Source organism: Notothenia coriiceps, unplaced genomic scaffold (assembly GCF_000735185.1).
Source record: "Notothenia coriiceps isolate Sejong01 unplaced genomic scaffold, NC01 NC01_scaffold00031494, whole genome shotgun sequence".
Taxonomy (NCBI): domain Eukaryota; kingdom Metazoa; phylum Chordata; class Actinopteri; order Perciformes; family Nototheniidae; genus Notothenia; species Notothenia coriiceps.
In genome coordinates, this window is record NW_011364195.1 from 339,456 (window position 1) to 355,623 (window position 16,168).

The window sequence follows — 16,168 nt, forward strand, 5'->3', positions numbered from 1 at the left end:
GGCGGCTAATGAGTTCTGTTCTTTTGTTCCTGTGTTTTTTTTCTTCTTCTTCTTTGGGTTAGGACGACCATTCAACCATTCAGCTGAAGTCTCCTGACGTTTCCCCTGTGGCCTGACTCACATATAAAAGTTAACATTATCCCAGGGTTGGTGGACAATGAAAGGAAAGGAGTATAGTTATAAACCGTGCATTTTCCTTTGAAATAATCCACATATGAACAAAAAGGAAAGCAGAAAAGTAGGCTTGTTTGTAAAAGAAATAATGACATTTATTTTTTTCTTAGCACGTTCTTAATTAGCCTGTTGTGCCCATTGATCACATATAGTACAGTTAATATAAAAATGGCTTTTTAACTTTACACCCAAAGCAACAACGAAATGTTTTCTTAAAATATGTATGCTAAAAATACTGAGAAAGTATTTCCACTAAAAGTACCGGAGAATAGCTGTGATTCTGCAATGACGACATGGTCATGTTCTGCTGTTTCTTCTTCTCTGTTTACCTCGTGTAGTTCTTGTTGTAGGCACTTACCAGGGCGTCGTGAGGAGATAACACATCAATCCCCTCAGTTTTAATCAACCTGTTTATATTTGTTTTCCTCCATTTTTTTTTCCCAGTCACCATTGCAATGAGAACTACACAGCATAAACAGCCATTTGGCAAATGTCCTCCCTGGATACTCGTTTTGAAGCTGAATTTCATTAAGCTTAATGTGACGTTGTAATCAAAAGTAGTCTGCTCCTTGCCTTAATTTAAAACCCATTCAAACGGTGCGGATACAGAGGATTTGTCATTACATCAACATAATAGAGAATATATAACAATATTTCCATGAAAAAAACAAGAATCCATTTTAAATAGAAAAAGGGGGTTTATATTTCATCAAAAGGCTTACACCATAGTCACTGTAATTTGTCTACTCTACTAAATCTCCCTTTCCCATAATAGACAGGTGTTATTACTGCATCTCTAACTCGTCTATGGATGTTCGACAAAGCACAGACGGTATTGCTTGGGACCACACGGACAGTTCCACAACTCTTAACACATTTAACAGTCAATTACAAGAGAGTTGACCATCTTCATTTTCACGTTCTTTTCTCTGCCTGCATCTCTGTATGAATGATAGTGAAATATATTGTTTTGCAGTAAATGCCCCGACTGTTGATGTGAGCCTGATTTGATGTTACCAAGCCACCACATCAGCTGGGGGTTGAAACTGGGAGAGCACGTAGTCTTATTTCAAACTGTTCCATCCCTGTCCAATAAAAGATTTGCCAGTGTGTCCGAGCCGGGGACCAGCAATGGGTTATGCCTTTTGAAACAGTACTACAGAAGTGTCCACCGCTGACAGTGGGCTAGTCCATTCAGTGTAGTTGGTGTCTGGTGCTCTACAAAGCTGCGCCTCTTAAAATGCATTGTCAGATACATTTATGACTGTGGCTTTCACGTTCACTCCACTTGGCAGTCCTTTACCTGAGACCCACAGCTTTGTAAAGAAAGGAGAGTGCATTCCGGTAGCTTCCTCAGGTGTCAGCGCAGCCTTGGACTCGCATTTCCTTATATCCCCATAAAAATGGTGGTTCCTCAGAGAGACATAAATAAGCAGGCATGCCACTGAAATCACAGCCAAGAGCATACCAAAGACGGTGATTACTGCTGTGTCCCATTTCTCTGTGTCCTTGGCTGCCAGCTTTAATCCCTTAGTGGTGACATTGACACATTTGGTGTCATGGTTGTAGTGGATGCTGCCGACATCCACACAGACTTTGTACAGGGTGGCGGGGCTGAGATGTGTGAGGTTGTACACCTGGACGTCAGAGGGAACCCTGGTGGTAAACGCGGTGGTGGGCTGGCTCGGATCGGACCCTGTGTACCATTTAATGTTGGGAGCCAGGGTGCCACGATTCGCCTTCCACGAAATCAAGATGGAGTTTGTCTCCACTGTTTCGATTATGACATTCAGAGACCCATTTGCAGGTTGGGGGAAGTATCCATTCACTTCTACTGAAACAGATTTAAGATCAGCTCCAACTAGATTATGAGCGACACATGTGTAAAGACCAGCTTCTTTTTCTGTTATATCATAGATGTCAAAAGTTCCCTCTGGATGCATGTAGAACTTTTCGGACACGGTGTTAGGCTGGACCCTGGTGCCGGACGGCGTGATCCAGTAGATGTCTGGCTCTGGTTCAGCGTAAGCTCTGCAATGGAGGGATACTGAGCTCCCATTTTTTACTTTAATTTGCCCGGGCATGCTTTCAGGAGAGATAAGTGGTAGACAAATCTCCATCATCTCTCTGAAGTGCACCTGTCGGACATGCTGACCCTCGTACTCTGGGGGCTCCACACAGAACAGTGAGTCAGGCTCCATGAAGCGAAGGTTGGTTTTGTTCATGTTCATCCAGCGGACTACGCAGTCACAGCGGATGGGGTTGCTGTGCATGCTCACCTCTCTGAGATTTGGGAGGGACTCGACGGTAATCCTGTGAAGGGCACTGAGCGCATTGCCATTCAGCATTAGGGTTTCCAGCCGTGGTAGTTTGTAGAAAGCATTAGGATGGATATAGGAGAGTTTAGGATTGTTGGTGGCTTCTATTTTGGTCAGTTCGGGGAGGTTATTGAGGGCAAAGCTGTCGATGGAAACTAACTCTGGCATGCTGTTAATCCCTAGTTCTTTCAGATGCAGCATATCCACAAAGTCTCCTCTCTGTATTCTAGAAATTGGGTTTTTATTAAGATCCAAAAACTTGAGATTTTTTGCATTTTTCAGGGCAGAATGAGGCACCTCTGGGAATATATTATCATAGAACGAGATGCTCTCTAAGTTATCAAGACCAGTCAGCGCATCGTCAGGAAGCTGAGAGAGGTTCATTCTGGTGAGGACTAGACTGCGGAGATTACTGAGTGGTTGGAAGTTCATATCGTCAATAGAAAGAATAGGGTTCTCGCCAATCATCAGGATTTCAAGATTTCGCATTGGGTCGAACCATTCTCTTTTAATAGCCTCAAGCTTGTTGGAATTGAGGTGGAGCCGCACCAGGTTGCCGAGACCCTGGAAAGCCATTGGGGAAATGTAGGCGATGAGGTTGTGATTCATGTATAGCTCCTGGAGGTTAGCCACCTCAGCGAGACATCGGTCAGGTAACTCTCGTATCCAATTTTCCTCCAAGTGAAGGGACATCAGCTCAGGAAGATTCCCCAGGTGGACGTCGCTGATGGACGATAAGTTGTTTTGCGAAAGATCAATCTCTGTGATGTTGGCCAGGTAATCCAAGGGTTTGTCAATCTTGACCACATTGTTTGTTTGCAGTAATAGTACTTGTGTGCCTAGCGGTAATCGTTCCGGCACGCTAAAGAGTCCCAGGTCATTACAGTCAACTGTCTGCGCCTCCATGTACACTGAACTCGGGGAAAACCAGGGTCTAATCTCACACACACAGAGCTTCGGGCAATCAGGCCTCTCCTCTGTGGCCACAACAAAAGAGGCCATGGCCAAGCCGACGAAGAGACGATCCACGAATGACACGTCCTTCATATTGGACCGATTCCCTCCAGTTAGAAATTGGTCTTGTAGATTAAGCGGTCTGAGCTGTTAACTTCACAAATAATGAATCATTTGCTGCAGCTGCTGAGGCGATTGACTCACCGCCCCTGCCACCGCCACCGCCACCACCTACTGCAGCAGGGCTCCCTGGGGTTGTTTTGTCTTGCTGCGTAGACGCCCTTGGACGTAATGACCAATCACTCAACGCTGCCTGCAGGTGTCAGGGTTCGGGGGACCAAGGCTGCAGTCAGGCAGACCCCGAAAAGCGGGAGGGGGAAAAACGTGGGGGGGGGGGAAATGAAAATCTGAAAAAAGTTCTGGTTCTTTAAAGATGGATGTCCTCACTGATTGTCGTCACTAGCTCCCAGAGTCCACAGCCCAGTCCATTCCTACCTGTGTAAGACAAACAGACAGAAGCAGTGTGAGTATTACCAGATACTAGATGTGGTCAGGGAATTTTATAAGAGAAGGATTCTGGAATATTGACATTTGGTATAGGAAAACTGACGCATGTTGACATTTGTACATGATCCCTTCAAGATATAAAACCGTGGATTTTTATCAGCTTGACCTTCTACACTTCATTCTGGGGACGCAGCAATGTGCTCCAACAATATGGCATTCAACACAGATGTTAGCAGAGTGAGTGTATTATTGGTTAAAGAGAAGGATTTATTAATATTCTTAAATGGCAGACATCCTAGGGTTTAAGCATTAGCCTTTAGGGCAAGCTGCTTAAAGACACTGGAATATGTCAGTCACCATGGCAACAAGTAAACGGGCAGGCAATAACCCACACTGCAGTGAGTCTCAGACAAACGGAGCGTTTGACACAGATGCAGTTTGCACCTGTTTGCAACCGACAGCGACAAAGCGGAAATGCATTAACGTGTTGACATAATTAATCTGTGCAATCAACAAATCTGCACATTAACATTGATCAAAAAACAGGTCCTGCATTCAGTCAGTGGCCACATATTTCTAACAGCTATGTTAAAGTGTACAAACAGAGGACTAAAGGAAATTTTGGACACACACATTCACAAATATAAGGTCAAAATGAGATTACCACACGTTCTTACTGTGGCATTTTTTTAAAACCATCAGAGACAGAAAAAAACACTTTAACTATCTCCGAAATGTCTTATTCATTCACTACTCTAACACTTATGAATCGTCGTCATTTTCATTCCAATTTTTCCATTTATTATATTGACTAAATGAATAGAACACTTTGCAGTAAGCAGTTCAAGAGCCATTGACTTTTTCCAACCTATTTTAAGGACACTGTATTAGTGTATACAATGTCCACTCAAATATGGTGGGTTATATTAACGCACTATTAATATGGACGCAACCTTTGTCTAAATTGAGTGAAAATGGAGGGCTATACATATGTTACATATTCCATTAGTTGTTTAGGTACACAGAGTTTAATTAAGAACAGCACTGTAAACTAGAGATACAGGTAATATTTGCTTCGGTATATATAATAAGTATTTTTAAGACAATGTTTAGGTTTGTTTGAGTTACAATTGATAGAGAGCCAGAATCTGTTCCCAGTATTGTAGGAAAAGGATATATTTCAGGCAATAACAATGTTAATGAAATGTGGCACATGACCAGATGTGTCATTTCATTATCAAAGGTGATTCAATGGTATCACAAAGCTTTCAGGAACCACTATTGATTTAATTGTCCATAAATGTCTTCATACAAGCATGAAGTCATTTAACACAGGAATCACATGCTGTATTTCAAAAAGACTTATGTTTCACACCGAGATATCTTTTATTCATGTAGTGTCCCTTTTACCATCGCATCATTCATGTACCAACTTCTCCATGCTATGGCGGAAGCTCTACAGTTGAAGTGTACCGTGTAATTTGACGTATGTAACTGCCTCTTACTGAACAGACGGGTTAGATGGTGCTTGTGATATTTCGGGCCTGTGAGAGCAACCAGCAAATCACGAGAAAAGTCAGAGAGAGACAGTGGATGAAATGGAAAGCATCAAGGGAAGAACACGAACAGAGAGGAATGGATTCATTTCATCAACCTCACCGTCTCCACCTCAGTAGCCACGGGAGATGACGGAAGAATAAATAATAAATAAATAAAAACTTCAGAAGGAAGGCTGCAGTTTACCCCGCCGGCGAAGCCACACCAAGGGTTCATTCCTCAACCTCTAGCCTATCGGAGGGATAGAGGGGGGAGGTATCCTTTTAAAGCGCTGGGCACTTCAATAAGCTGCAACACCCAGAGCATTCTGATAAACAACGTTCAGCATTCCCTGAGCACTGGTTCCTCATTGTGGGCCGTGCAGATGATCCGTGCCCTGGAAGCAGAGGCCGGAGTCTGTTGTTCAGCCGCCAGCGTTTGGCTCTCACCTCTCCTCCCTGGCTTCTCACTTTAGTAATCACAATTACCAGCAGTGTAATGCGGTCAGGTTAACTATTATAGCGTTGCTTTATTGTGCAGTCACTGCTGTTAGCTCCGTCAGGGTTACAGGGTGTGTGTTATTTGTTTTACCATTAATTAATTATATCTTTGAGGAGGTTTTTTTAGCTTCCATTTTGTGATCAATATTTTCTTTTCAAGGCTTTCCTTGCCTGTAAAATAGCGCTGCTCCATTTACACAAGGCTATAAATAAGATGTCTAACCATCCAATTTGGGTAAGGGTTGATGATAGACTTAAGAGACAGATTGACGACGAGAAATAATTATTGTCTTCAGTTTAATGGTAATATTGTTTGCTATTCTACATTGGCGAACATCTAGGATTAGAAAGGCTTTACCAGATGGTGTGCCCAGTTAACCGGACAGATTTCCCTACTAATTAATGAGGATACAATATTGTTAAGGCTAATCCAACATTTGCTTCATAAAAATATTCATTAATACAACAATATGAATTCATATGTGTTGTTTTCCAAATAGGACCACTGTTTGAAATGGGTTAGGGTTAGCATTTGGGCACATTTTTTCTTTGATACTTGATGCTTGGTCTATCAAATATTTAAAAACACTCTAGACCCCATTATGACTTAATTATGTCTCCATTGTTTGTTGTTTTCTAGCCAATTGTCCTAGACACAAACATAATAACTGTTAGAGAAGATTAAGAGATCATTTAATTCCCATTTGAAGAGCTGGGCCAATTTTATTTGACTCATTTTTGGCCCATTTATATTCAAATGATCAACTAATCTATGTCTCAACTAACTGCACTAGCTCTAGTTAACATCAAATTATTATTCATTCTGTTCAAAATGAGGATTAATGGCCTCAAGACGAAGAAGTCATTTATTAAAACCTTTTGTGGCTCTAAATGGATCTGTGATAAATTGCCTTGTCATTTCTGTTGACATCAATTCATAGTATAACACGTTTAATTTTGACTAATCATCCAATCAAATACAAAATGTAAACATAGGTGCTAAATTGACTCTCATTTAGCATTTTCTTCCATTACATCCAATAACTATGGATGTTTAATAAACCAAATGGTGCACTCTGAGGCAGATGTATACTTTAGACATTTTCAATGAGGTAAGATGGAGATTTATCTCTTAGTATAATAAGTATTATTAAGTGCACGTCCTTATTTATATACAATGTAAACATAACATGCCTTTCATTGTTCCAAAAATAAAAAAATGTGTTGACACATCTACGTAAATCAGGTTCAATGCACAGTCTCCTGGATGTCCCAGTGAAAGGCTGCCGACTGAATCAGAGGTGACAACTTGGGTGGCAATGTGTCTGATGTGGCAAATGTACTGAGTCTTCAGGCATGCTGGCCGTCCGAGCGAACAGTGTTGAGTCAACGACTTGCTTATGTAATAAACATTTTAGAATAAAGACAATTGAGGCCAGCCGAATATGTAAAATAACTACAAAAATTGTTGATACAATACATGCTTTCTGAATAGCTGAATGTTAATGACAGGTGAAACATCTTACAAGCTCACCGTACTTAATCAAGATTTGTTAACACATCAGCAAAATTGAAAAGCTTTCCACAATGGAGCGTCCATTAAGAACACTCGGAAAAATTGGTCTCGTTAAGAGTAGAGACACTGCATTCATTACCCTTTGTTATGATGTTGAATTATTGTACCAAACTGCCTCATCTAAAGTGATATCCGAATCATGCACAGGCGGTTAAACGGGTAAATTGGTATTGGACCACTGCTTTGTGTGAAGCCCGGTGAAGAGGCAGTCTATATTCTTGAGGCTTTGCACCGTGACTGCTGTGACAATCCACACACTTAGGACCACACACTTGTACTAACCTATTAGTAAGAGGTCCAGTCAAGCTACCCTTCCCCCCAACACCCACCCACTGCTACGATGTAGAGCTAATTTCCCACAATTCGCTGCTCTGTTGCCAGTAATTGAGCTGGAGAAGGGAGGGAGAGAGGAGATGTGGAGGACAAAATGACTTGCCAAAGTAAGAACTTGTCAAAGAGTCAGTAGGGTGTATTAACCCCTGGTGACCCTGTGATTTCTGCCATTGCAGGAAATATTAGTGGCTCCATGAAGAAGACAAATTAGCCGGTTAAAGATTGCGAGAAAACAACCACTTCCATCGATGTGTATTTGGCATTAAGTGGAAATAACGTGCGTTTGGCTACACGAGATAAATGTGGTTAATATGGCTGGGGCAAATATAATTAAAGGATGGATGCTGGTAATATGTGCCCAGAAAAGCCTTTGGAGATTGTGTAGAGAGATACAGTACATAATCAACAGCTGTTAATATAACCTTGAGGGCATGAAATTGGATCTCCTGTTACCTAACCTCTAACTGCACTCACACATTTAGTCTAAACTTTGACATTTGTTTGGGCAGCCAATGGAAGCCTTTTATAGGTCAGGCTAAGGGGTTCACTCATGGAGCTAACACGAGTTCCCAGGTGTCAGAGGAAAGAGGGGGGCAATCATTCAAGCCATGGTCTCCAAAGCACCTCCATTACAGTAGCAGGCTGACAGTCTGGCCCATGGGCTTTTCACTTTCACCAGTGTCAATCCTGACTGCGAACATTACTGCAAACAAGCTCCTATTAGCAGGCGTGTTTCAGGACTGCGTTAAATGTGAGATATACAGCTAATCACCTTTCCGTTGCGTCAAGAAAACCTGCAATAAATTGTAGCACAACATCAAAATATGACCTTTTTAAGTTATTTAACAGACCTTTTTGCACTGCACATCCAGCAGATAAGGAGCAACATTTGCATTTATTTAAATTTGTGTTTCTGGCCACCAAATCCAATATTCGCTTCCTTTTTAACTCTGGTCCCCACTAACTCATACGGAAATAAATGTGGATTTGAGATGCTATCTGCTGTGGAAAATGAGTTTTCGTTGAACAGCTGCCTGCTACCGCTCTAAATGCCAAAAACGATACTAATATAACATTTGGGAATTTCAAAAATCTAATCACTAGTTACTACAAGCTACCCTTTCCAAATTGCACATAGTAATTTGATCAGGAAATGAAATATTTTCCTACTTCTTTTCAGAAGTCGCCCCTGGTAGGTTTTAATTATATTATGAATATATTTATATGTTTAATCAAAGTAACATGCTATATTATTTATGTATACTGTATGGTACAACTGCCTAAGTATTTACAATTCTATTGCATTTTACAAATGTTTTGTTTCGATAGACAAAATAAATGAAGTGGCCGAATAAGGAAATTACTTATTACTATTACTTGTAATAATATATTTGTACCTTGGAGCGGGAATACAAAAAAAGAAGATTTTTATAATGAAGTATTGTTCTTCACCATTTAGAGGACTCCCACTTCCCACAAGGAGCTGTTTGGGAAATGATAATGTCATTGCATCACCATTATAAACCACTATGTCATTAGTTCTCGTTAGACACATATTACACTCTTACACTCGTGACATTTGACATTACAGAAAAACCTAGCACACCTCCTCATTAAAATGTATCACATTTCCATTTCCTTCTTCTTGTCTGGTAAAAAATATCAGTAATAATAATTCGACTCAGCGACATAAATATGTGTTGAGTAGATTTAATGAAAAATGTGCCCAACATGGCCGGATGACATTTAAGAGGTTTGGCCGTTGTCAAGGTGAAAAACTCTTCCATCCATATCTTGGCAACACCTCACATTAACTTTCCCATCGGGCCACCTCCATTACCCTAACACTGTCGCCGTTTCGGACAGTAATGGCACAAATACAGCTTGATTAGAGACCAGTGAGATATGACCACTTTAAATTAATGAGTGTACGCAGTAGGGGCCGAAAGCATTGGTCCTGGTGGCTCTACGGTGCTAATTCAGGCAGGCCAGACTCGGGTCAGCTGGGCCGCCAAACAGCCGGACAACACTGTTTGTTTTACGCTGTTTATTGAAATGAGTTATAAATCCTCCCCCTCGCTTCACAGGGCTCGGTTGAGGTTAAGCGGAGCGGGGAAGTAAAGATGATTGCTTTGTCGCAGGTTGGGTGCTCAATGAATGTCCCGTGTGGCGAGTCGGGCTGACCTACCGTTTATGTAAAAAATAAAACCATTTATTACACAAGCACTGTGAGGGTTACGGCAGGCATCAGACAGGAGGTCTGTGAGATGTGAGCTGTGAAACAGAGATGCATGTTGGGAGTGCGTTGGCCCTCGGGGAAATGATTATGAGGCCTGCACGGTTTAAGTTGTAACAAGGCAGTATTGCATCTGCTGAGAAGTAGATATTACTCTCACCGTGGTAACTGGGTGGAAGACATAAAGGTCAGACGTAAGTGGAAAGTAGGGTGCAGCAGAATTGCCTCCTCTTTCAGGAGAATAGCCTGTGTATAGTAGAAATGGTTCACTGGGAATTTTGATCCACTGGTAATAAGCCTCGTAAGGCTTTCTTCTTCGAGTCACCCAGTCTCTCTCCGGCTCTTTCTTCCTCCTCCCTTTTTCTCATGAGACTACTACCCCCACATCTCTTTATATAAATATTTTCCTCTCTCCACTCACACATTTGTCTCTATTCTTCAAACCTTTATAGTAAACATTTATCTTAATGTTGCATCACGATGCACCCATGTATTATTTAGAAAGCCGTTTTTAGTTTCAGTCCCCCTGAATCTCCAGCTTCCTGTCCTTCCTCCTGGGCCTCCTACTGTCTCGTTGTTCCTTCGCTGTCGGCCTAATTGCCTTCTCAATACTTGTCACCCCAGCTGTGCCAAATCTAGTCTATATGCCTGCAGAGACGGACTTTCTCACTCGCTCCTTTTTCCTAATTACAATTGTGTCTGTGTGAGTCTTTTTTTGGCTCATGTATTGTTCTTTGTATCCCCTAAAGTACACCAGATGAGTCCACAGGCAAGAGCCAACTGCTCACAACCCAGTTCACTAATGTCCACCCGACTCATCGCGTTGATCTTTGTACTGATAAATGAACTGCAATCTGTCTTTGTATTTGTTAGTTTGATAGAGTATGAGTAATGTTTTAAGGGTTTCATGCTTGTTATATGTGTGCCTGCCCAGTGTTTGCAGATGGAAATAGCCAAATCTGGTCAAAATCATCCCTTCTCTTTTTGAGATTAATGTATTTTCATGCATGGTCCTTCTTTAAAAAAAAAGACAAACAATCTTTACTCAAAGCTTATGGGCTTCACTCTACTCCACCATCTTTACAGGCCTCCATTGATGTCAAATAAATATGATAAATAGCATTTCATATACAGCTGAAATGAGAATACTATCCATTATTTTCACGTGATAGACAGTTTCATGTAATATATTACTGTGGATAACATTCTAGTACCATTTTGACAGGCCGTCACTTGGCAGACTGGCAAAATTAGAGGTGATCTACCATCACTGTCAAAACAGATATATTGTTAGGTGATCAACGGAAGGGTTAGCTTTGACTTGTTAAGACGTATCAATACAAATAAAACCATTTAAAACCCATTTAATTATACAATTATGAATTTTCTAAGTCTAAAAACACATCAGTGGTTTCTGCTTGTAAAAAATGTATTTTTTCTAAGATATTGTTTTTATATACGTTTTTGTAGAGTTTCCGGAGGTAATAGGTCAAAAGTGAGAGCAGATAGAAGAAGAAGATTGATCTATATTGCTTCCAGTGGACAATGGACTAAAATTTGGCACGAAGCCATGACGCAACCATCCCACTTCCGATAGAAATCTGGGTAAGCCCCCATAGTGGGTGGTTGCCTCTGGAAGGCTTTACTGTCCCTCCCCCTGCCCTTCACCTCATTGATTTACTATTATACTTTCTCCAAGGTAATGCAGAGTCCATTAAAGTGAGCCTTCTATGCAGTGTGTATGCATAATGAAGCTTCCTGTATGTTTCCGTGTGGGAGAGGATGGAAACCGTTCCCCTTACATCTGCACTTGTATGGCCATGAATCAGAGGCAAGTCAACTGTTAATGTAAAATCAATGGTCCAAATTAACCACATGACCTTAGTCTCCGGTTTTTTTTTTTTTTCTGGACAAGACATGTCCTTGGGCTGAGTGAGGGAGAACAAAACAGCTGCACAGTCGAGCAGACAGCAACACACAGATACATGGAAAGATACATGTTTCGCAGACACGTGTAACTTCGCCGACACATGAAAACATCTCATTGGCATAATGCATGCATACCGCAGCACACAGTGAGAGAGCAGAGCTAGGTCCCCTTGTCTAATTCGCATAGTGTTGCATCTATTAAAATTAAGCCAAGGTATCCAGCTTAAGGCTGCCGCTGATAAGGTCAAAGGCGTAGCGAACATTCCAACACTCATTTCTCCCCCTACATAATCGCACTCACTTTTGACAAAAATCTGCATAATGTCCCGTGTATAGCTGCTAGCCAAAATGAAAGATGGAGGTGTGAGGGACGGGAGGGGGCTGGGACCGGCAGAGGGGAATGGAGCCAGCGGCATATCCCTCAAAGTCAGAGCCAAATTGAATCTGCAGGTGCAAATGTGGCATGTGTGCTGCCTCTGTGATGCGCAGCTATCTATATTTATATGAATAAAATATGGCTGGTCAAGGGGCCACACGCCTGCAGGGAATAAGCTCCTACGGCAGACGGAATCAATCATTATATGCCTCTGAAATGCATTTATCGCCGGCTCGGACCTCTTTATTATGATTTCATGGGGTTTGATATGGGCATTCTCCTTCTGTTTTCATTCGGTGCTACTCTACCTCAGCTAAAACAGATGATAGATGTGGCACTTTCAAATGACACAATGTCCTTGTGTCGGTTCGAAGGCTCAGCAGGCGAATGATTGGCTGATTTGAAGACAGACATTGCTTTTTGTATCTGCATTTATATGCATATTTCCAACAGGCTATGAATGTCTACAGGATCACTAATTTATTCACGCATAAGTCACTGCAGCTGTATCAATACATGAAGACTTATTCTTATGATACAGCTTTTTATTAATGCTCTGATGGCCTATATGTATCAATCTGAACACAGAACAGATGGACAGCACAGCAGTGGCCCTCAGATGTCCTCCTTCTTCTCTGCTCATGTTTGAAACTGCAATTTGAACATATGTCCCTATCTGTCCGTCTCTGGTATGAATCTGCACAATAGCAGACTAATTAGTGAGGTTTTCGTTTTGATATTTTGTTGTGAACATCAGCCTTTTTTTCCAATACACCCGACATGTGATCTTTCTTCTTTTTTTTTTACAACAGACACACTCTAGAAACGTGTTATAGCTAAATACTTAAAATGCTAATGCAGAAGCAAATGTCATTGCAAACAAAGGAAGTGTCACATCCCATTATGACCTTTTGATATGGACCGAACAGCAAAATGTCACGAATGCTGCCATCAAACAGTTTTGATCCTTGGCTTTGTTTTCCTCTCTCTTTGTGTCTCCTTTCACATGATGTGGATGTGTGTGTCCATCCACCAGATAGTACATTTAGAAAAATATGAAAACCCTCTTGTCCCCCTTGTTCCTTTTGCCCTCCGTCTGTGTGCTTATTCCATTTTAATGGGTGCCTGTGTTTGTTTGGGAACTGGATGCTATCAGAGAGCCTATGCTCGGCTGCACATGCTGATCCCCTGCAGCCGTCTTGTGAATATGTTTACATGCATTTCACTGAGGAGCCTGGATAGATCCTGGAGCATCTTGTTACCACTATTATTAAAAAAAGATCTGGAGATTAATTTGATTTCTGACGACGCTCCTCTGAACCGGTAGTAGCAGTTTGCCACCGACACATCCTCTCCAGTTCACAGGAACATGCAGCCCTCTGCCTATAGAGAAATGAATATGGAACACCCACACTGTGCTGCTGCCTATCAGGATCTCCAAGCCTCCACAAGGCCACTGCAGGCACAATACCTTCTCCACCCCCCCTCTCCCCTCTATCACGTCACTACACACACCACACACACACACACACACACTGCTTCACGGCAGATCCAATAGGCAATTCGCAACACTCGCTTTAAGTGTATGACTCAGTGTTGGACATGTAATATCGATTGTTTGAACAATGTGACCAAATTTATAAAGCAACCCATTACTGCTTTGCTCTTCTGTTTTTTATCACCTTGGGGAGGAACATTGGATACATACTTTAAATGTAACCTCACTAACAGTTTTGGGACTATGATTTTGCGTGCACTTTCAATGTACCACAGGAACAACCCTCATAAAACATGGTCTTCTATTCAGAGGATTTCTGAGGTTGCACTGTTTTACGGCTGAGTATTCCGGATTAATATAGTCCTGCCACTCAGCAGGTAGTACATAATTCGAGGTGGGAACAATGCATGGGTGTTGGTGCCCGAGGTGTTTTCAGCAGCGTGTTCTGGTGTTTAGGGCATGATGGCTCTCATGGCATTTCACTTGTGGTTCGTATCGAGCAGAGCGTGCTCGCTTGGGTGAGTCAAGAGTCATTCGCACTGTGGAGGCCACATCTTGTATCCATCAGCCGGGAACAAGCACAGCTCGCACACATGGACAGGCATGCATAGGAAGAACATGAGGATTACTGCCAGCAAATTCAGTAGTTGGTGTGAAAATCACATTTGTGTCATTATCCGGCCAATTTTGGATTTATCGCCTTTGAAATATTCATGAAGTAATACATCTGCTGGATGACATGCATTTAGGACAGAGGAAGGGGGGGGGGGGGGGTGAGAGAGAGATGGTAGAGAGACGCCCCAATGCAGTTAAAGGATTAGTGAATTCCCTCTCTCTCCAGCCCTGGATGTGTGGGTGTACGGGAAAGTGATGATGGTGATGCATTTAAAGACGCCTCTCAGTGGCTGTGTTGATTACACAAAAGCCCTGCATCCATGTGCTGATGGCTGAATATACATGATCATCTCTCTCCACCTTTAAGTGATAATGCGTGTAAAAGAAGCCCAGATTCGTAACGTACTTTCGCGGCATGTGTAGATGAGGACTTTGCAACAGGAAGGTTTTATGAAATGGGGTGGGGGGGGGGCACTATTCTGTGGATTTCTTCGAGACGTGTCTGGTGGTGGTGGTGAACTCATAAGCAGAACCGGGGGTAATAAAACTGACAGTCCTTCAATCCACACACACACACACACACACACACACACACACACACACACACACACACACACACACACACGAGTCCGCCTCGAATTTTCTTAACGAATTCGACTCTTTGGCGAGTCCATCATGAATCCGGTCTGGTTAAGGCGCATCCTGCATAGTTGCGCAAAAGCGCGTCAAGTGAGGGTTCGAGACCAGTCATCAGCAACATTTTCCTGCATTATATCCCCTAATTCTGCATTTGCATAGGTGATTGTTGTTTAAAAAAGCTAAAGATAGGTTATTGAAACTGCCAGGATACATCCACAGCATTTTTCGTCAACTTGGAAAATGTATTACGCATACGAACCGACACGTAACGAGCTTATTAAGTGACAGAAATAAATCCAAGGAGTAAACAGAGTAAACTTACCCGATTTAACCATGATAGCCCTGTGTGTGTGCTGTCTATATTCCCATCAAGTGCGCCGCTCCAATGACGAGCGAGCTCCAGCGAGCGACATAAAGCCAGGCAACAATGTGTGGTCTTCTTATATTTTACGCAGTTGGCGAGATATCAGTTCTCGGATTCTTCCACTGCAAAAACACACTTCTTTTGCATGAAAAGGGGAAAAGGTCGAAGTCCAAAAAGCAGCTTGTGTGTGGAGAAAGATTCCCGCGTGCCCTTCTCTTCCCGTCCTCTCAGCGTCTGTTAACGGCGCATCTCTCCCCTCGATCAAGTGGATCAGGCGGACCACCGTCTCCTCAGCAGTCATTAATATGAGAACAAACCCCGGCTCTCCTGAGGACAGCCAATAGCGTCAGAGAAGCTCGCAGCATCCCGCCTCTGGTTGGCTGAGAGCAGCTGTCAGTCATATCCCAGAAGTCTGTTCTCATCCATGTCTTATTCTGTTGGAGGTGAAGCACGCTGCAAGAAATATCCATATTTACAACATTCTTCTGAGCTGTGAATAGTGCTGACTTAAGACATGTGGCTGATGGGTGATATTTAATTGTCTGCTGCACATTTGTTGGAAGCTGTTTTTATACATTTTAATACAGGCTCTAACATCAAAGTGACACATTGG

At 42.3% G+C, this 16,168-nt stretch overlaps 1 protein-coding gene across 1 annotated transcript; it reads right to left on the bottom strand.

Moving 5' to 3' along the window:
• Positions 1-244: 244 nt before the first annotated feature.
• lrrn3b (leucine rich repeat neuronal 3b) lies at positions 245-15,809 on the bottom strand. The gene is made up of 2 exons (XM_010787971.1): positions 15,514-15,809; positions 245-3,941 (listed from the first exon to the last, which is right to left on the bottom strand). The coding sequence occupies exon 2, from the start codon at positions 3,537-3,539 to the stop codon at positions 1,410-1,412; it is 2,130 nt and encodes a 709-aa protein (XP_010786273.1). The 5' UTR covers positions 3,540-3,941; positions 15,514-15,809; the 3' UTR covers positions 245-1,409.
• Positions 15,810-16,168: the final 359 nt, after the last annotated feature.